The sequence below is a fragment of the Astyanax mexicanus genome, chromosome 3 (assembly GCF_023375975.1).
Source record: "Astyanax mexicanus isolate ESR-SI-001 chromosome 3, AstMex3_surface, whole genome shotgun sequence".
In the NCBI taxonomy this organism is placed as follows: Eukaryota; Metazoa; Chordata; class Actinopteri; order Characiformes; family Acestrorhamphidae; genus Astyanax; species Astyanax mexicanus.
In genome coordinates this window covers 40,480,544-40,503,959 of record NC_064410.1, presented here as the reverse complement: position 1 = coordinate 40,503,959, position 23,416 = coordinate 40,480,544, and the positions used below count along the sequence as shown (strand labels likewise).

Below are 23,416 nucleotides of genomic sequence, written 5' to 3'. Positions count from 1 at the left end.
GCATGTCAGATACGCAAAACAGTCGCCTCTGTTATGTTTACGAACTATTAGCCCTTCAAGCAGCTAACAAATTACAGCAATTTGAGTGGAGGGATATGTTACACGCTGACATTTCATTTAACTGCACCCCCTGTAAACGCTGAAGCAGGCCATATAATTTTACTCATGTGCGAATTGCCAGGAGAGTACGGCTGGCTGGATCAGTGCGATAGACAGGCGTGTGGTTGACCTCACTCAAGACTAACATGTAGCTCATTTCATTACTGAGCGCGCTGCTGAGAGGCCATGACACTGACAAGTATCTCTACACACCCATTAACACACATACAGAGACAGAGTACAGAACACAGTCTTATTCTAGAAAAGGGAAAACTTATTATTTGTTTAGATATAAACTAGGAAGGGACTGATCAGTGTTTTTGGGACCAAAACCAATCACAGATATTGGTATTGGTATATTGGTATTTTGTAATGCATCATGGGGCAGGACTTCTGTAATGTTCTGTGCCTTGTCTTTGACTTTTTTTTAAATCAATCACATTTAAAAACGCTGTCAAATGATGTAATTTGTGAACTCATATACTTGTTAAACCATTCTGTGGAGGTATTGGAGTGTTTTAAGTATTAACTGTTACTAATTACTTAGCTAAGTTATGTACTCTTAAGAGGGGATTCTGTTTAGTGGTCTTTAAACTTCCACGAGCCATACACTTTTTGATAACCTACAAATACAATAAAAATATTTAGCACTTCGATTGGGGATTACTGCATCAAAATTAATGGGGTTCTGCAGTCATGAGTTCGGTCAGTGTTGCCATCTAACAGGTTAACAAGGACGTGCAGGGTCTTATGACCTCAAACAACGTTGCAGCTACTCACAAAAGATAGGTCATATAATCTGACCAATAATTGAGCCCAACCTGAGAGCTGGTCAATCACATATTCGAGATAAAAATGTCTTTCCACTGCTAGAAAAAATGTATCCCAATTTTTTTCTTCTCTCAAGATAGCAAAAAGTTATAATAAATATCATGATCCTGTATGTATGCAGGCAATGCACAAAAAATTCTAGCCAGACAAAACTGGTCATGATTATGCACTGTCTACAGTGGAAGATTTATTAAATGATATCCTGTAACTTTAGCCATGTCAGTGAATTTTTTCTCATCATACTACACTAGAAAACTGTATAAAAAAATGACAAGCAATCCGGAAAGGCTACATTTCACCAGTTTAACCACCATTACCTGGACTTGGACAGCTTGTGTTCTCTCTTAAGCGCTAGTAAATTCTCAGCTAAGACTGACTGCATGTGTGAAAGGGGCTCTTGATTTGAGACCCAAGGGCAGGTAATTAAATTTGCCGCGGACCCCTCTCGGCCTGTAATCAGATCGGCCAGCACCTAATCTATGTCTGACCTGTATTTCAGTATTACCATAACAACCAGCTTTTACAGACAACATCTTCAGGACAATCATGGCGTGACCGTGCAGCTGAGCATGCTGTGCAGGAAATGAGCGATTGCTGAGGAAATGGACTGGAAAGGAGGATGTCCACAGCATAGAGAGAAGATAGAAGAAGAGACAGATAAGACAGAGAGTGAGGAGAGTGATGGAGAAGCGTTTTAATAATGAGGAGCAGAAACTCAAGGCTAAGGGATCGACCATGAAGGAACGCCATGTTGGATTAGGACGCTCCCTGACTCAGTCAGTGGTGAGAGCAAAATGCTGATGAGGGAAATGCATCTGAATGAGGGTCATGTTCACTCAGCATCATTGTCATATGGATGCCTGCTCCTCTCTCTCGCTCTCTCTTTCTCTCTACTCTTTCTCTCAAGTTTAATCACAGGGACAGAACTAAAACAAAAAGCATGTAGTCATATGATGAACTCTGTTCAAATGTAATGTCTTGTAAACACGTCTTCTAATTAATGCCATGATCTACTCAGTTAAAGTTAAAGAATCTATTGCTGACACAGAAGTGCAAGTTTGTTAAGTCCCTGTAGAAAAGTAGTCCCAATTGATTAATACTCTTAAGAGAACAAACTTGTTAACCTAATGGTACCAACATACCTAATGCCAGACATAAGCTACAGGGGTATAAAGAAGTAGGGCTGTGAATTCAACACTCTGACCTCACTTATGCTCTTGTCTTGATGAATACCATTCTCACAGCAATTCTCCAAAGACTCAAACAAAATAAGAATGAAACTGGAAAAACTTGGAAAGAAAAAATAAATAACTAAGCAAGTGTTTCAATACTTTGACCATATAATGGTCAATAATAGTAATAATCTATACAGCTCTGTAAAAAAATAAGAGACGACTTAACAATGAGGAGTTTCTTTGATTTTACCAAATTAAAACTCTGGAATATATTCAAGAGAAAGATGGATGATCACAAGCCATCAAACCAGGCTGAACTGCTTGGATTTTTGCACCAGGAGTGGCATAAAGTTATTCAAAAGCAGTGTGTAAGACTGGTGAAGGAGAACATGCCAAGATGCATGAAAACTCTGATAAAACGAGGGTTATTTCACCAAATATTGATTTCTGAACTCTTAAAACTTTATGAATACGAACTTGTTTTCTTTGCATTATTTGATGTTTGAAAGCTTTTGTTATTTCAGCCATTTCTCATTTTCTGCAAATAAATGCTGTGAATGACAATATTTTTATTTGGAATTTGGGAGAAATAATGTCTGTAGTTTATAGAATAAAACAACAATGTTCATTTTACTCAAACATTTACCTATAAATAGCAAAATCAGAGAAACGATTGACGAAAGATTGATACAGAACACTAACAGAATGGCTTGTGCATTATTTTAAATGCTGTATGTATTTATGTATGTATATATGAATCATGGATTGCTGCATGTATTGCCATTTAATACCACTTTTTTTTCCAGGCCTTTACATGTCCTTTCAAAAATTGAAAACGTAAACCATAAAATGTTAACATTACAGCATCCATGCAATAGAGAGTACAGTTGTATTGGTTAGAACACTGCAATCCTCTTATGAATTTCTAAATACAGTCAAGTTTTATGAATAAAGGTTTAATCTATAATCCACGCTGCATCCCATCCCCAAATCGGTAATGACCAGGACTTAGTGTAAGCCAAGCCATTTAGATTAATACAATCTACATTGTCTCTCTGTTTATCTCTATCTCTCCATCTCTCTCTCTCTCTGGCTCTGCCTCTCTATACGTGCATGTCCCATCACCTGACAATTTGTCCTATTCTTCACTCACTGTTAGTGTTTGTGTGTCGGTATATAGCTGGATCCACGAGAGTGTGACAGCAGCACGTTTTATCACTGAACAACTTGGCAGGCATGCCGTGAAAGAACAGAGGTTTACTGGATTACCATGAAATCCTCATACATGAGCCATTACAAATCAACAATGCTCATTTTTCTCCAATTTTACACCACATTTGTGTGACAGCCAAAACAAATACTCTCCTAGCTGTCAGCAGCAGTCTCTAGTCAGTGAAAAAGCGGTAGAAAAGAACTGTATTTTGGTACATTCATTGATTTAACTGGTAATTCCATGTAAAATCTCCACAGATTCTCGCTAAAGCTATTTACTAAAATTAAGAAACACATTGTGATATACTTTGCCATATTATCTAGCCTTAGTTAAACATTATGATAATTGTACACTATTTTTTAATATTTAAAGATCCTATACCAGTGTTTTACAGCAAACCCAGTCAAAATATTTACCATATATATCTCTGGGAAAAAAAAAGAGATCACATCAGTTTCTGAATCAGTTTCTCTGATTTTGCTATTTATAGGTATATGTTTGAGTAAATGAACATTGTTGTATTAATCTATAAAACTACAGACAATATTTCTCCCAAATTTCAAATAAAAATATTGTCATTCACAGCATTTATTTGCAGAAAATGAGAAATGACTGAAATAACTAAAAAGATGCAGAGCTTTCAGACCTCAAATAATGCAAAGAAAACAAGTTCATATTCATAATTTATAAGCTTTAGGAGTTCAGAAATCAATATTTGGTAGAATATCCCTGTTTTTAATCAAAGTTTTCATGCATCTTGGCATGTTCTCCTCCACCAGTCTTACACACTGCTTTTGGATAACTTTATGCCACTTCTGGTGCAAAAATTCAAGCAGTTCAGCTTGGTTTGATGGCTTGTGATCATCCATCTTCCTCTTGATTATATTCCAGAGGTTTTCAATTTGGTAAAATCAAAGAAACTTGTCATTTTAAGTGGTCTCTTATTTTTTTTCCAGAGCTGTGTATGTCCCAAGACATTGTCCCAGACATTTTCCCAGATTTGCACTGTTAGTGATACTGGTTTATTGTATTCTATGGTTGTGTTCACAAACAAACACAATAAACACAAGTCCACTGATAGAAGTTGGATAATACTTTGTTTGTAACTGATATAATGAAACACAAATTAGGATAGAAGTGCTAATAATATAATGTTACTGCTTATACTACTGTTGATATGTAGGGCTTCTTGGATTCTGAACTCAGGATTGGCAAGGCTTTAAATTTTCTACTTGGAGATTCCAACATCTAAGTAGAATCAAATGGAATGCACCATAAGACATAAAAATCAATTCTCTACCTTCAGCCCTCCTATTCATGCATGGCAATGCATACAGCCAGTTACAGAAAGTACAGCATACAGAGAGTGAAGAAGAGAAGTGCAGAACACAGCAGGGAAGAGGTCATCTTTTGAACATGTGGACAAGTGAAGAATAGATTTGTGGTGGTCTCTGTGCATGAGCAAATCTGCAGTACATACATTTTTTTTTTACAGTCATGTGACCTCAATAGGAAAACTCTTTCTTTATGTCATCAGAACATTAGATATGCTGATTGCTATCAGGATGTAAAAAAGTATTTTAGGAAATACAACACATTACCCACTGTAGTTTTAATTCAATCTAGCTTTAATGCAAACAGCTTTTCAGCATAGCTATGGTTAGTTAAACACTGAAACCATTAATGTGATAGATAGATAGATAGATTCATGTCACCGAGGCCCCTGTTCGTATTGGCATCCTATCTTAAACGATCCCAAGTGAATAGTGAGACGTCTAGCCGTTTACTCCTGGCATTTCCGTCTGACTTGACTGCATCTCCAGCCACCAATTATGATCACCTATAGTGACTGAAGACACACACTTACTAAGTCAGTCACTCACTGCATTTGCTATCAGACAAAAGTGTCCCGCGAGTCCTTGTTCGTGTAATGACTGTCACAAACGCTTAGAGGACTGCTGACGCAACAAGAGAGGAGCAAGAAGCAACACAAAGCAGCTGTTTCAATTTCTGCTCTGATGGCACAGTTTATTAGGCCCTCCTTTGTTGAAGCTAGGGAGGACAAATCAGGGCAATTTGGCATTTTGGCCTCCACACTAGGCATGTTATGTGAATATACTGTATGCATCCCTGACCTCCTTAAAAGGATGTTCGAGCATTTGGATCACAATAGCTGTGCTAATTACGATATTGGAAAATTTGACATTGCATTATTTTTGTTTTTGGTGATATATATATATCGCAATATTACACAATGCAGGACCCGTGGCATCACCAGCCCCACCTCCACCTGCGCACTGTCTCACACCAGAGATCCAGACCGACCGAGAGCTGAGTCAGTGCTTAGGAGTCATCCAAGCACTCAAAAACAGAGAAAAACAGCAAAACAACAATGGTCAAGCATTAAAATGGCTTTTTGTAAGGTAAATATAAGTTTTTTTTTCTGGGATTAAAAGCATAATTCCAGCTGTAACTGGAAATATCTGCGCAAAACTGTGCGGAGCTGAGGTGTACAGCTTTGGACAGGCTGCCTGTGGCCATGCGGTAACCTCTTGTTTTTGCCCGCTCCAACCAACCCCCCCCCCCCCTTGCCCTTCTCAGCAGCATCTCAGAAAGCTGGGTATCTACTTCTTGTGTCAAGAATCAAAACATTTCAACATGACTTGTTTGTTTTTATTGCCTTAGATGCTCACATCACGATGACGATGCTTAAACAATATATCGTGCAGCCCTAATCCCTACACATATAAATTTAGACACTCACTATAGACAATCACTAAAATGCTTCATCATAAGTTACATAAACAATTCTTAGTGGCTGTGCTAATGCTTTATATACGACTGAAGTCGTATCAGCATCAACATGTGACTATGCCCATATTTGGCAAAGCTGGATTTGTTTATGGCAAAAAAATTACCTATTAGCACTATGCTTGATACTAGGTGTGACTAATTGTGTTATCTGGAATGATGGTGCTCCATCCAGTAATTTTGGGACGAAATGGTGGGTTGGTAATCATCCAACATCCTGACCTCACAAACACTAATACTGAATGCAATCAAAATCTCACAGCCTTCCCTGAAAGTAGAGAGGGTTACTTCTACAAAAGCTAGAAAAAATATATATTTTTAACCTCTTTCAAAAACACTTTTTTGTACCTCCATTTTTTACTGTACATCACTAGTTCCTCTAAATAACAAGTTTGTTAGTACTAATATTGCTAAACAAAAGAAAGCTAATGCTGCCACGCATCGGTTAGATGTCAGTGAACTTCTTTCAGATAATCCAAGATACATGAGCAAAAGTTGCTCATCAGCCATCAGTAGTTCCATTATCTGTTGCCTAGTAACACGGAGACTCGCAAATAATATCACAATATGGCATTTTTGTGATAACGATATTATTGGCGATATGAAAACCAAATTCAAGGATACACTAATCCAACAAAATGAATATTACATTTTATTTAGCAATATTATTGGATATAATATGATATAACACACCCCTAATTGAGATTTTCACCAGACTGTCAACATTGATTAATCCAACATGTCATGATACTTATAATATGTTTAAGATTTAAGTCAAATAAATGATACTGGACAAATAGCATCTGTCTCTTGTAAATATTTAATGGGAAATGAGAACACACAAAATAATTTTTCTTTTGTTACAAAATGCAAAAAAAGCTATACCATGACGGAACACGTGGCCATAAACTAATATCACAGTATATCAGGGTATTTTTGCGATCATGATAGTCGAAATTTAGGAGATTATTGCATATAATACGATATGGCACACCCGCAATATATTTTCATCAACATTCAACTGATGTGAGCTTTGCTGTTAATCAGAAATTACCAGTCTATTATATGCAATAGTAGTGCCCTTAAATCACGCTCGAATTGCACCCAGCTTATGTATTAGTGCCTTAAATCATAAATAGGGGGCCATTTTCAACACCTATGTAGCACTTGATATTTGTTTCTCTGCTAAAGACCTAAAAATAGGTTGACAGAGTTGGTGGTTATTTGTAACAGTGCTCAGTGGAAAGAGGAAGGTTGTTATGGGAGCTAGTTAAACCCAGGAACAATGGCTGTCCACTCATGGTAAGCATGATAGATTTACTGACTCTCGTAACTCACTACAGCCAGCAGACAAGCCTATGAAAAATGACATAGATTAAACCCTCCTCCCTGCTACATCCCTCACCTTTCACTCTGTAAAGATTTAAATATATAATTCTGCCAGAAGTCACTGTAACCGCAATCATTTGCCTTGTAATATTTATTATTTATGGACAAATTACATCTGATGGAATATTTGTTAGTTTAAGCAGGAGAAGTATTACAATACTAGTATTACAATAATAGTATTACAATACACAGCTCTGAAACAAAATTAAGAAACCACTTCAGTTTCTGTATCAGCTTCTCTGATTTTGCTCTTTATAGGTATATGTTTAAGTATAATGAACATTGATGTTTTATTCTATGAACTATGGACAACATTTCTCCCAAATTCCAAATAAAAATATTGTCATTTAGAGCATTTATTTGCGAAAAATGAGAAATTGCTGAAAAAAAAACAAAAAGATGCAGAGCTTTCAAACCTGAAATAACGCAAAGAGAGAGAGAGTCCAGAAATCAATTTATGTTGGAATAACCCTGGTTTTCATCACAGTTTTTATGCATCTTGGCATGTTCTCCTCCACCAGTCTTACACACTGCTTTTGAATAACTTTATGCCACTCCTGGTGCAAAAATTCAAGCAGTTCAGTTTGGTTTGATGGCTTGTGATCATCCGTCTTCCTCTTGATTATAATCCAGATGTTTTTTATTTGGTAAAATCAAAGAAACTCATCATTTTTAAATGGTCTCTTATTTTCTTCCAGAGCTGTACATATAACTTATTATGTATCTCACAACAATTAATAATAATTATATTTAACCAGTAGAACAAAATTAAAGTAATAACGTTCAGCCTCTCAGGGTTAAACACTGCACAAACACATCAGATTCTCAAAGCCCCTTCAAGAGACCCCCACCATCTAAGGAGAGATTACCTCCCACTCAACGCATTCCATGAACTGGTGTGGCTAATCCTAAGTAAAGATCCCCCTGATCCCCAACAGATGATGATTCTAGTGTTTGAACGGCTAACGTAAATGCCATAGCCACCCAGCAAAGATGGAAATTTACGATGGATCTGTTTACTCTGATGGGTGGCGGAACCATCATGCATCATGTGTGGCATCTATGGATGAGCTACAGTGTAAAAAGGTGTGAATAGATGTTGAAAGATGTGTTAAATATTTTGAGATGAAAGTCCTCACACATCTCTTCACACTCCCTCACATTTATGGTTGCTAATTTCCAGCAAATCTTCATACATATTAATGAATATTCTGTAGGTTGGCATTATATTTTTCACTTTATATGAATCACAATGACCATTTTTTTGTTGTAGTATTGAATCATAGAATGTTTGTAGAAAGAGGAAGTAAACGGAAGGTTCAAGTTCATTTTTCCAGTCTCCTCACACAAATTGAATTAGCAGCTTACCATGCTTACCACCACAATTATTATAATATTGAATTTAATCTAACTTAACATTAGCTAGCTCATTCCAGAATATTCTTATCTCTCCTTATCTTATCTGTCTTATATATGCATTTCTCCCTCTGGTTGAGAACATAGAGATAGAAAGATAGGTCAGGGCATAATCATGTCTCTATTTCCTTTTATCTGCAATTTCAAATTAAAAGACCTCTCTGTAGAGTTTTATACTTGCAAATTCAAATCTTAAGCATAAAATAATACGAAAATACAGGGTGAGTCAAAAGTCACAGGACAGCCTTTTATTTTAGAAACAAAATATGGTGATTGTCTAAATAAAATGGCTTCTGAAATAAAAGGGTGTCCTGTTTAAAAACTGTACTCCTATATCCATGGTTGACTTCCGTTCTAAGCCAAAAATGTCTAACTATGATCAAACATACGTAGCTTTACAGTGATTTTCTTTATTAAAAACAACACTGTTCTAATTATGTTGTTACATGATCTGTCAATGTGCCCAGACAGCAGTTTATAACCAGTATAAAGCGACTGAAGCAATTAAGTATTATATGAGCAACAGAACGGCCACTAGCACTGGGGAAAAAGATTACAATGACTCTACTAAACAAAAAATAACTTGTTACTAATAAATACTGGAAACTCTGTACAGTATGCCTGGAGGGTTTCCCACTGCCCCTAACCCAGGATTACATACACACAAGGATTATTCCTCACACCTTGAGAACAAAGTAAAGAGTAATCGTCTTTGAAAAAACTTTAACAAGGTGTTAGCTGACTGGACACAAACACATATGGCTGGCTAAAGGTTAATCTTTTCAGACACCTCGGATGGGTCCAACACTACTCCAGTCCCAGCTGCCTGACTCATGGTGTCAGGGCCTAAGAAGAAAGGTGGTGGATCACTGTTAGCTAATTAGCCAGACAGTGATTAAGCAAGCAAGGGAATCCCTGCATACACTTCTCCCCATAGAGGGGAAAGGTATTCCTGGTACAGAATACCCCCTGACCTATAAAGTAGCAGGTACCACGGTCAGACGTGGCACACTGACACTGATGTGCTAATTCTTACTAATAAGAATGTGTGTTACTATTCAACACATGAACAGTACTGTTTAAAACAGTACTGTATTTTGTGCAGAAGTAACTTGTGACACAAACAATATAATTAGTTCTTTTGGATTATGCTTTTAGCATATCAAAAATAAAAACAAAGAAAAAATATTGCTGAGAGATTAGGTTATTAAAAGATGTTTGTACTATTTATCTCACTGTTACCAAGTTCTATTAAAGCATGAGTAGACTGATAAATCACTGTGCTGATCAGATAAATATTTCAATGTTACAATGTTAGAGAACGAGTACACTGATAATATTACATACATCTAAATCAGTCTATGTAGAATTAATCTTTTATTATTACATATTCTGCCCACATATTATTGTAACACACCTTTTGTTCTTCAGTTCATTAAAACCTTCCTAAAAAACTAAAAAAAATGGAATGGAAATCAATAGAAATGGTCAAGTTTTTATGTTGTTACATTAATCATCCTAAACTTTTTAAGGAATACATATGTCACATTACATCAAAAAGTGAAAAATGTTAGAAATAATGATGTTCTGACAGCGACTCTGTACGAGGTGAGCAGTTCTAACCTGCAAATGTTTGTGTTTATGTGTGAAAATGTGATTCTACCTGGACATTTTACAGATGTGTCTGGAGGCTGTGGGTGTTATTCAGTTTGTGCAGGCGTGCCAATTGTGTGCTGTCCGTGCTAAAAGCTGCAGGTGGCTCATTGTGAGCAATATGATGGCAAGCTCTTCTTACCATCTACTGTTTACCAGACAGAGACCTGCAGATATGTGCAGTCCCCCACAAACAAAAAAAGGGGAAAAAAGAAAGAAAATAAGAAAGAAAGAAAAAAAAAAAACAGGCCCAACTAGCCATCTTTTCACACCCACTTCTTGTGCGCTCGATTCTGGCAGCTTCTCCACTCCACTGTCTCCCATTAGCAGCTGCGGAGAGGATTTGGCAGCAGAGCTCAGCTGCTGCATGCTGCAGCCTACCTGCTATTTATAACTCTTCATACATCTCAGGATCCAATAAAGCATGGCACTGCACCTCTCAGCCCCTCAGAGACAAGCAGTCAGTTTCTGTGTGTGTGTGTGCATGTGTGTGTGTTACGGAGAGACAGTAAGAGAGCATTAGAGAGTGAGAAAGAGAGAAAAACAGACACTTTTCTACACCATCCCCACTTTTATCAAATCAGTGGAGAGTGTGTGCTTGTTTGTCTGATTGTATGCTATGTGTTAAGCCATTGTTCATTGTTAGTGTGCCCACCTGTCTGCAGACCTGCTGTCTAGGGCACGGCGTGGGTTCCCTCGGGGAGAAAGCGGGGCTAGATTTTTCAGGTGTTGGTTTAAAGCAGTTTAGAGCGATTAGTGAAATCCCCCTGCACGTTTCTGAGCGGTTAAGCCTACTGCAGGAACGTGAGCAAGAGGAAGAGGAAGAGAAGGGGGATCAGGGGCGTTGGCAGGCTTTCGCCACACTAATCTGGTTACTGGTGTCATTGGGTTAGTGCAAGTGTTCCTACCTTGCTGACAGAAGTTAGCCAGAGCACTCAGGGGTTAATTCCAAGGTTAATTTCTTCACCCGTCACACACTTATCACAATGGCAACAGATTTCCCAAGCTATCCCAAAAGAACTTAATGTTAAGATACTCTCCACAATGGGTTGAGTAATGGTACTCTTGAGAGTGATGTCTGGTTAGTGGGGTTAAAAGTGTTTATTCTGCTTGATCAACGAGGGACGTTCCTTTAGGTATACATTCTATATATAATTTTAAACAGACTAATACAGCACATTAAGAGTACAACTTAAGAGAGAGCGTTTTCGGATATTTTAGATTAAGAAGATAAAATGTCTATGTAAAGATGTAAAATCATGATTACTTCATTTTGAAAATAGCATTAAAACTGTCATTCGAAATGAACCGAATTAATAATGAAAAAAATCACTCAGCACTATGCTGAGGTAAATTAGGTGTTTTAGAAACATTTTTAAATTGTATTTAGTTTTTGGCATGACAGAGACAAAATTCTGTCCTTATTCTTCAAACACTTTAATCAAATATTTTTGAGGTTTTGATGAGATAAAGATGCTAATGTTCAACCGCAGGGTTGTGAGACCAGGCACACAACCAGGACTAAACGACCCTGAAGCACAAAATACGTCCAGTTAATTAATGCATCACATCCATGCTTCATATCCAACACGAACACACACACACACTCAAACACACAGTGCACTCCAATAACAGTCCATTCTTAGCAACCTAATGAGGCATACACACTTCAGTGAAAGTGTATGTGTGAAGAAAAAGGGGGAACAGGAGGAGACAGGGCAAGCGGAACAAATCACACTGTCAGCCCATCTTTTGTCATCCTTTTGGCCATCCTGAATACTGATCAAGGACGATTCCTCGCTCCTCAGTAGAAGAGAGAAGGACAAAGAAGGAGCGGACAGATGCAGATGTGAGAGGAGCAGATGGGAAAGCAAGAGAAAGAAAGAAAGAGATAGTGAAAGTAAGAAAGAGGGGAGAAAAAAAGAGATGGTGGCAGAAAGACACAAAGAAAGAAGGCAAGAATGACAAAAGGAGACAGCTCAGGAGAATGCCAGGGGGAAGAAGACAGAAATAGTAAGGATGCACCGAAATTAAAATATTTGACAGAAACATTTGGCTGAAGGCCAAATACTAAATACAGAAGATGTTTTTTACAGGTTTTCTGAGACTTTTCACAGATTTTATCACTTTTTCCCACTGCATAAATAATCAAAAAATATTTTTATCTTGCTTTTCAAAGAAAAAACATAATAAAACTTAAACTTAATCACATTATCGAAAACATTCATTGTTTGGTACAAATTATTCTAACAAGCAAAATTTGACCACATCATGGAGAACACAGGTATAAATTATTATTTTCATTACTCATCAGAACACTGAAGTGTTTTTTTTTTTATTTTTTGGCATCCCTGCAAAATAGATAAAGAGCAAGAGACAGGGTGGGTTTTCCATCCACCAAGTTTTTACATACTATGAAAATACAAATAAAAAAGTCTAAAATTTAAAAAAGAATGAGATGGAAAAGTCAGAAAATAAATCAGTGAATAATCAAATTGTGAAAAAGAGGAACATAAGGGTTTTTTGAGTAAACAATGATGTATTAAGCTCCTCCTCCAATAACAGCTTGATATACATTATTTTAATTTGTATTGCTTGAAATACTGCATATATATAAACTATAAAATTATAAACTGGTGTTATCCTCGCACCACGTTTCACCACTCCTCTATAATAGCCTGTAAAAGCTATGTTAATTCTCATCAGTTGGCACAGGTGCACTGTGATGGACAGTCTGGGCCCCAAAGGACAGTCTGATCATGACACAGCTTTTTAAAGGCTCATTTAGACATTTTGAAATGCTAAATCTTAAGCTTGTCTAAAAACAACTCTGACACCAGTTCCAAAAGAGCAATGCAGAGTCTGAAATTTCTAGAGATAAACAAAGAAGTGAGCGCTTGGGAGATAAAAGGAGTTTATAAAAGCAGTTAAAAATATCTATTATCTTAAAGAACATGCTTACTTGAAGTGTTTCAACCTTGAGCAAATGCCACCTATGCGCCATGCTGCTGGGAACAGCTGGAGTGTGCCTGAGAGTGAAACACCTAAACTATCTGTGCCAATTTGGCACATGATGAATCCAAAGAAATACCCAACTCATTTCATCCTTCTCCATTAAGCCCGTCTCTCTCTCTCTCTCTCTCTCTCTCTTTCTTTCTCTCTCTGCCTCCACGGCACAATCCAACCTGGAGGCTGATTATAATTACCCTACAGAAAAAGCTCAGCTGTGCTTTGAGTTCATCCATATGTTCCTTTCTCGATGTTCACCAATCCTGGCCTTTTTTTTTTTTTCTTTTTTTTGCAGACGGGGCTGTCTACAGTCTGTGCCTGTCTTCTTCAAGGCCTAACAGCAATGCTTTGTTTGTTGTGTTGGTCTCTGCTGGCCACTGCGCCACTGAAGCCTGGCCAAGGGAAGATGTATAAATTAAGAGCTTGATCGGAGGCCTACTAGCGCTGACGCTAACTTCCACCTGCTCCAACACCCTGCAAATGACCTCCAGAGACCCTTCAAACTAAAGAGTCAGGGGTCAAACTGGCAAAAAAAAAGTCTTGAGTGGAGAGGGGGAGAGGTTAAAGGGAGGAACAAATGATGGGGAGGAGGAAAGCAGAGTGTTCTATTTGGAGCTTCAGCAGACGTTAGAGTAGGGGGCAGGTCAGGCCAGGCCATGCCCGGCCCAGGAGAACTGTAAAAAAACAAATAAAAGGCCGGATGAGTGGGGCGGATGGAGGGGGAAGGGTGCCGCCAAGCTCATCACTGAACACAATGCAGATTGATAAAAGAGCCCGGCCCTGTCGATTAAGATCAGTGTGTCATGTCTGTGTGTGTGCACGTGGGTATGCATGAGCAAAGAGTTTCAGTGACTGTGAACACAAGCATGGCCCACAGGTCCTGAAATATAGATCAAACGGATTTCTGCTAGCTTTGGTCCTGGAGGGTCTTAGTCCAGCGCAGTTTCACTGTTCAAACACGCCAAGTTCAACTCAGCAGTTAATTAGCAGGTCTGGTAGGTGTGTTTGGGCAGGGAAATCGGCCCTCCTGAAATGAATTAGGGCACCCCTGATGTAGACTGACACGGTCAAAAAATCCTTTCTAACCACTGGAATATAAAATGAAAATATAACATTTTTATCACCACATGTTGTTTACTGAAAAGAAAACTAATCAAATAGAAGCCAACAATTCCTTGTTAGCCTCCACTCGTTAGCCTCCACTCGTTAGCCTCCACTCGTTAGCCTCCACTCGTTAGCCTCCACTCGTTAGCCTCCACTCGTTAGCCTCCACTCGTTAGCCTCCACTCGTTAGCCTCCACTCGTTAGCCTCCACTCCAGTACAGATTTCCCTTGAATTGATTCTCACTTTATCCTATGACTGGACAAAACAAAACATCAACAAAAAAAAAAAAAAAAACAAGAGCCTACCAAAGTTTTGACCTGCTCACTTTCTACTGTTTTTACTTAACGAACCATGACGCTGCATACATTTTTCAAACTCAATAAAATCAGACTGACCAATTAGAGCGCGTTTGTCATGGCAGCAGACCAAACAAATGAGCACCAAGAACAGCTCAGAGAACACAATAGCTTATGTGACGAGTAACATGATGGCTAAATAATGAGGAGCTTACGGAAAATATATGACACAGTGTAGCTGAAAGAGGAAAAAAATGGTTCAATACATGCATCTTAGACTGATGTCAGGGTTTCCTGCAGCAGTATGTAAGTAAGGCTTAACAACAATTGCCCCCTTACTGGACAGCAATTTTGACACTGCATTTATGTCACTGAAGTGACCGATTTAAGGTACAATGGTATATTCAAATATAAGAAGCTACATTGCTATCTTGTGGTTGCTCACCACTTTTCCCGGCCCTGTTGGGTCGTGTTAAAGAAAACGTTTTTTATTATTTTTCTTTGGGCTCATAATGGGTCAGGCTGGGGTTTTTGGGCCCCATCTAAGGTCTGATTCATCCATTTATCCAATAACAGACTTGATTACTTTTTCCATAAACATAATTTACTGTAATTTTCTACCTGAATAGCATTTGCTCTTTTAATTCTTCATCGCTTTACTGCAGAGACAGCAAAACATACAACAGGCGCCCAGAGATAAATGATCATGTGAATGAAAGGTTCTATAATGAGTCTTGAAGTGTCATAAGACACTTTGCAATATTGTATATATTACAACCTAGTATAGAGATCAGTCACTTTTCGCTGTAAACTGAAACTTTCTAACTTTTTAAAAATAAACACATTTCTTATTCTTTTTTTATGTAAAACAGTATAGCATTATACGTACTTGGGTAATCATGCAAATTAGAGGGCTGCACTATTGGCCCAGGGTTGACCTCTACAAATATGTGGTGGCAACTCAACACAAGCATAGACAGGAGGTGTAGCATCTAAAGTACAAAATTTGAAGAAAACTGAAAGCTCTGAATATACGATTAAAAACTAATTAATCTATGAATATCATCAAAGACTGTGCTTCATTCCTTTCCCCCATTCACGTCTCTGACATCTTGAACCCGTATACTTTGCATATGAATGTTAAAAAGTTAGTTCCAACTAATTTGGAAAAAAGAATTCTGAATCAAAGCATCAGAAGACATGCTCAGGGATGAAGCACCGTGCAGGAACACACCCATCACTGCTCCCCCACCCCCTTCTTCACATCACACACAGCCTACAGTCTCCAGGGGGAAATGGGAATTCTCCCCCCAGCTACTCATATTGCACCTCTACACAGCAGTGAACAGCAGCAGCCTCTGCTGCAGTAAACAGCCAGGCTTATTTGTCACAGCCACAAAATTTATTGTACCTTCATCAAAAACCTAATTTGGTCCCTAATGAGTCCCTATAGGAAACCCCCACACGCCTTACTAGGCTTTGTCCCAAAACATGGTTTATACTAGATATGCTGTGAGATACGCAAGTCAACATGACGTGTTATTAAGACACTATTTTTTCAGTAAATCTGTGAGTCATGCAGAAATGATACAGCGGGGGATTGGTGGAGCTTTGTTTTTTGGAAAACAGAACACAAATACATATTTCCATGCAGTCTGACAGGAAACACATTTTGGTAGAACTCTGTTTTGATGGTCCACAGTAGATGCTTTAATATTGTCCTATACTGTTTAACATTCAATTACATACAACTAAACTTTTAAATGAAACATAATACTTTCTACCAAATCTAAGCCTAAATCTAATCATTACCCTAACATTAACCCTAAACCTAAGATTAATCCTAACCCTAACTATAATCTGGTTGGAAATTGTAACACATAATCTAACATTTTTGAGCAGAACTAGGTCATCTAAAGGGCACCGTTAATATTCAGTATGAATCCACTTTTGCTTAGAGTAGACCACTCTGCATGCAATGAGCTTTTTAAAGTAATACTGTCGCTATATCCCAACACTGTTTGTCAATTGATTTAGTACATTTGAGTTTGATTTGCTTGAAGCTCCATTCGAAAGCTTTCTGCCTTTACACTAAACAGGGGCCTGTGATTAGTTATTTTGTGTGCCTTGCATGTGGCCCTTTTCTATCAAAGTTGACAGCAGACAGACTCTTTGACAACAAACAGCTGATTGACTTGTGAGACCACATTCAAATAAATGTAAATACAGCTCTGGAAAAAAATCCAAATAAAAACATCCAAATTAAAAACCAAGACAAAATAATCAAGACAAAATGGATGATTACAAGCCATCAAAACAAGCTGAACTGCTTGAATTTTTTGCACCAGAAGCAGCGTAGTCATCCAAAAGCAGTGTGTAAGACTTTTTGTTTTTTTGTTATTTCAGCCATTTCTCATTTTCTGCAAATAAATGCTCTAAATTAATTTCTGAAATGTTGTCTGTAGTTTATAGAATAAAACGACAATGTTAATTGTACTCAAATATATAACTATAAATATCAAAATCAGAGAAACTGATTCAGAAACTGAAGTAGTCTCACTTCAGTTTTCAGAGCTGTATATATGAATTTGTTCCCATCAGACAGATTTGTGTAGGTCTTCTTCTGGCTAAATTTCTACAGACAAAGCTGTTGAGACACTTGCTCTTTCATTGTTTCTTCTGAAAACAAGGGTATTAAAAATAATGTATGCTGCCTTTGTTGGAGTTACTGCCCCTACTCTCAAAGAAAGGATTTTTACTTTATTTTGTCTTTATCAACAACTGAGCATTAGTAATGCCAGGATGTTGGACAATCTATTCATCCAGCTCCACTGCTCCACAGCTCAATGCGCTAGTGCTTTTTATCCCATTTTATTCCTATTTTAAACTCAAGACTTTTCCACACATACTAGATAAGCTGTGTTTGCATTTACATCAGCAATATGTGCAACTTACAGTAGCTGAAAGGGGTGTCCAGATTAATTTGGACATTGGATAGCGTAGAACTGTGTCCAGTGTAGAATGATATGCTTTATGCTTGATCTCTGTCATTGCAGCTAATCAGAACTAGACCTTATCTGTTACAACAGCGTGACCTGCCACCCCCACTGCACACACACACATTTTCTCATTAGGCTGAATGGGACTGCTGCCAATGTCCTGTAAAGCTGCTACAGAAGAACACATGTGTGGACAGAGCATAAATAGGTCCATTTTAACAGAAGCACTAAGGATGATACTGGCCTGCCCAGCACAGTTTTACATGATATACAGCACATCACACACTCTGTGCATGTGTGTGAGCGCATGCATTTGTTTGTGTAAACAGAATCAGGGTTGGTTTGTATGTAGGTTAGCTTGCTCCGGCCAATCTGTTCGGCCCATCTCCCTCTCCTTAATCTCCTGCACTCGGATGAACTACTCTAAAGAGCTCTAAAGAGAGAGAAGGAGAGAGGCATAGTCGTATCATTGGACACAGCTTTGGCTTCCCTAGCCGCTTTTATTTAACAATGAAAACAGCTGCCTGGAGAAATAATGATGCATCACCGACTACCGCACATCTCACAACACAGCACTAAAACTGGAAAAACAGAGAAAAACAGCAGGTAGCTTCAGATTAATGGCTCAAAAAATGATAATAGATTTAATTCATTAGTTTGGCTAAACATTAAACTGAAATGTAATTAATTTCCTCTTACCCCAAATGAAAGCTAGCAGCAAAAACCTGTTTGGTGGTATGAATGTGCTTTGGCAGTTTTACACAGGAGACACAACAATAGCACAGCTAATAGGCAATGGAGGCTTATACCTCAGCAATTAAGATTATGACAACTTTGTGCTAAAGGGGAGGGGTTCAAATGGTTTAAATCATAAAATTTAATCATTAAAAAAAATGGTTCTTAGGTTTGAAGTTACACTTTAATACATTTACATTTAAATACGGATATGAAAACAGACTGAGCCTTTTATAGCCTTGCTCCCATGTTTTCACTATGTTTGTCTGAAACATTTGACTACGTTGACAAAATGGACTGCTTAAAATTCATGCCAGCCCAAAGACATGTAAGAATTATGTAGGCCATGAAGCTTTGAAAAGGACATGGCCATTTTCATAAGGAAATTACATATAAATTAGCTTTATCTCAAGTTATCATGTTACATAGGTAGGTAAATGTTGAGTTAAGAGCATTTTACTACGCTACACCAACTACTCAACAAGAGTCGTGAAATATAATTTTTTGTTTTGTACATTGGATGAGTGATTAGAGATAATTCTCAGTCATAACTGGTCAACTCTAAATAGGACATAAGGCACTCTTTTATGAGCACTCAGCTAAAAGGATGCTGGTTTCTCAACATAAAACATGATTTAAACAGGCAAAATATTTTTTGTATACCAGATCAATGCTTTTAGGTATAATTTGCATTGTTCCATACAACAATGCAAAGAACCATGATCTTTAAACTGCATCAAGTTGTGAAATAATCTCAGATAGACTTGTTTATGTGGTTTCTGACACTGTATGAGACCATTACCCAGTGGTAGCAGTCATGCTGATGCCTACATTTCCCATACCTTACAGATAACACACCATCTACTTCTAAACTCTCTTTAACAGAGATACAAAATGTTATTTTTTTTATACACATAACTGTAAAGTACAGTTCTTAAATAAATCTATAACTAGATACGGAATCAACCAGATCGACCCATTGATCAGCAGCGATAAGCCAGGTCCAGAAGGACTGCAATGGAGCTCCCACTCGCATTGATCCAACCCCATCTGGGTCAGGCCACAGAGCAGCAAGGATCCCTCCATTGATTCCACAGTATCTCGCTCCTGTCCGACTATAAAGCTGTGCATTGATCTCCCTGTGCTGGACACCAGTGGTCCCATTGCTTCCAGGCCATTGATCAGCTCTTTCTACACCCATTCCTCGCTGAGACAGCAGGCAAATGACCCATCGATCGCCCAGGTTGATCAGAGCAGCCACCCCAGTTCATGCTGGCCGCTTTCCCACCAGAGTGCATCCAAATCAGTCTTGCACTCTCCAGCGAACCCCTCCGTTCCATTCCCCCACACATCAGCGCCTTGTCCCATGCCTGAGTAAGTCACTGCCCCCTCTTGAGGATGTGGGGTTATCTCAAATCGACTGCAGAAAGAGTGTGAAAAGAGAGAAAGCTAGTGGGGGAGAGGGCAGCAGGGAGGGATGGAGGGATAGGGGGAGAGGGAGAGAGGGAGGCACCACCCAAAACAGACGGTGCTGTCCCCACCAACCACCCCCCTTTGCATCTGTCCACAGTTACAGGAAAAGAACTAAAGTGTTTTCCATAATAAAATAAGTTAAAAGCTAGAAATGTACTGTTAGAATAGAATAGAATTATATACTATACTATGTCTACCTTATCGTTTTATTAGCCCAACCGGACACATGGGACTATCCCCATTATCAGGACCACCCCCACCACCTCCCTCTCAGCTTCATGGAGAACGATGCTGTGATGCTTTTTTTTTCTTTTTATATGGCTTCAATTATTCATTCATACTGGGCTGATATCCACGAGCACTATTATGATAAAGCATTCATTCAGGATCAAGTTTCTTGTGGACAGACAGCAAGACAGCAACCATGCTTTTCATTTCCAGGGGTACAGCAGGGGGGCTAATCCCCTTGCCTGAGCAAACTAGTGGGTTTTTAACCTACTTCCTTACCTACAAACCCATTTAACCTAGCTCACTTTCTTTAGTTTATAGCTTTAGTTCTGTAGTAGGATTTACAATGAGGAGCTTCTCTTTTATTCTTTTACAGTGAATGCCAGTAAATATCTTTTCCCAGTTATATATCCCATACGTTCATTATTAGTCTGAAGGTAAGACCCCCCAATAAATACTTAATATCTAAGCATAATGTAGTAGCAGTAATAACAAAGTTAACTGGTTTCATGCAGAAGGAACAGCTTAAATAAACCCATGCTCTTTTCCATTTGCTCCAGTGTGCAATCCCATTAAACAGCAGCAGTAGTAGCAGCAGCATGCAGGCGTCCAACTCTGTGCACACTCTGAGAGGTGGGATTCCAACCAATTTTCAAAAACGAACAGTAGAAAGCCGTACCTGTCTCCCAGATATAGGTGGGTTTGTTGCCGTTGGTCAGTGTCTGCGCCTGCACGTCCAACAGCCACATAAACAGCAGAGCGACCCTGAAGATCCGGGCAGCTGGCCGTGGTCCTGCAGCAGCCCCACCGGCCGGCAGCCTCATGGCTTCAGCACGAGTGCTTAGATCCACACAGTGCAGGTAGTAGGTCTGCTCCGACAGAGTCCGATGCGCAGCAGCAGCACACACACACACACACTCACACAGGAACACACACTCTCACATGCATACAGACTCCACACGAAAGGAGCAGAGGAGCCTGCTATTGTCCCTCACTTGCCCCCTCGCTCTCTCTCTCTCCTCTCTCTGACACACGTGTCTACGTGGTTTCCTCCAGCACAGAGTAAATCCACTCTCCGGGCTCTATCCCTCTCTCTCTCCTTTTCTCTTCTGCTCTTCTGTCCTCTTGCTCCGTCTCGCCTCCGTCTCTGTATGGCCGGCTTTGCTGGGACCAGTACAGCAGAAGGGGGGCTGAGTGGGGAAAAGGAGGGGGGAGTAAGAGGAACAATAGATCTCTCTCAGTTCGGCTCAGCTCAGGCTGCTGCTGCTGCTGCTGCTGGAGCGGCTGCAGCGTCCCGCCTGCACTGAAGCTGATGCAGCACCTCCCACTCTCGCTCCCTCTCTCTCTCTTTCTCCCTCCCTCCCTCTCCCTTCCTCTTCCTCTATCTAGCACACAGTGGCTTTCCTGCTTTTTCATTCGGACTGTGCGCATCTCTCTCTTTTTCACTCTCTCATAAACACTAATTTTTTCCACTTTTTCCACCATTTCTGTTTGCCACTATCTCTCTTTGTGTCTCCCTTTCTCACACACTTAGTCACTTTCCCATATTCTGTCTCCCAATCTCTTTCTCTTTCCTTTCTTTGTCAATCTCTCTCCCACTATCACTCTCACATACTCAGTCACTTTCCCACATTTAATCACCCTCTTTTTGCTCGCTCTCTCTGTCTTTCTCTCACACACATTTTCTCTCTTTCTATTTTTATCTCTTTCACATAGACTCCGTCACTTTCCCGCTTTCTCTCTCCCACTCTTTTCTTTCTTTCACTTTCCTCTCTCTATCTTGCTCTTCATCATCATCTTTCTCCATCTGTCTCTCTCACACATTTTTTTCTGTTTTCCCATTCTCTCCCTTTCTGTCTTTCTCTCACTCTCACATACGCTCATTTGCTTTCCCACTTTGTCTCTGTCTCTCTTTTCCATCATCTCTCTTTCTCTCTCTCACACAAACACACACACTCAGATGCTTTTATCACACACTGTCTATACTTGTTCTCTCTCACTCTCCCCCTCTCAAACACACAGGCACATATATTTACACTTCTCACTCTATTTTTCAACATTTCTGTCTTTCCTACAGACACTTACTTTCCCACTTTTCTCTCTCCCACTCTTTTCTTTCTTTCACTTCCCTCTCTCTATCTTGCTTTTTACCACCATCTTTTTCCATCTCTCTCTCTCACACCATTTTTTTTTATTTTCCCACTCTCTCCCTCTTTCTGTCTCTCTTACTCTCACATACACTCAGCTGCTTTCCCACTTTCTTGCCCAGTCTTTGCTCACTCTCTGTATCTCTCTCTCTCTCTCACTATCTCACTATCTCACTCTCACACACACACACACACACATTTCTATCATACAGTCTCTGTTCTTTTTCTCTCTAACTCTTCCCCTCTTTCAAACACACAGACACACATTTCTTCATCTTGTTCTCACACATTTTTTCCTGTTTTCCCACTCTCTCCCTCTTTCTGTCTTTCACTCACTCTCACATACAATCAGATGCTTTTGCACTTTCTTGCTCAGTCTTTGCTCACTCTGTATCTCTCTCCTCTCTCTCTCTCCATCACTCTCTCCCTCCTGTCTCTCCTGTCTCTCCTCTCTCTCTCGCTCTCTCTCTCGCTCTCTCTCTCTTGCTCTCTCTCTCGCTCTCTCTCTCGCTCTCTCTCTCGCTCTCTCTCTCACACACACACACACACAAACACACACACACACACACACACACGCTTCTATCACACGCTCTCTGATCTTTTTCTCTCTCACTCTCCCCCTCTTTTAAACACAGACACATGTTCACACTTCTCACTCCCTTTTTTTTCAACATCTCTATCAGTCACTTTCCCACTTTCTCTCCCACTTTTTTCTTCTTTCACTTTCCTCTCTGTCTTGCTCTTTACACCATCTTTCTCCATCTCGTTCTCACACACAATCACAATTGTTTTGTTTTCCCACTCTCTCTCTCTCTTTCTGTCTTTCTCTCACTCTCA

General features: G+C 39.2%; 1 protein-coding gene across 1 annotated transcript in view; it reads right to left on the bottom strand.

The window, feature by feature from the left end:
• thsd7aa (thrombospondin, type I, domain containing 7Aa) overlaps positions 1-21,742 on the bottom strand; it is a 180,485-nt gene extending 158,743 nt beyond the window's left edge. Inside the window, exon 1 of the mRNA XM_007249379.4 lies at positions 21,112-21,742. Coding sequence (XP_007249441.3) covers positions 21,112-21,256 — 145 coding nt within the window. The 5' untranslated portion in view covers positions 21,257-21,742. The remainder of the gene's footprint in view (positions 1-21,111) is intronic.
• Between the last annotated feature and the right edge of the window lie 1,674 nt (positions 21,743-23,416).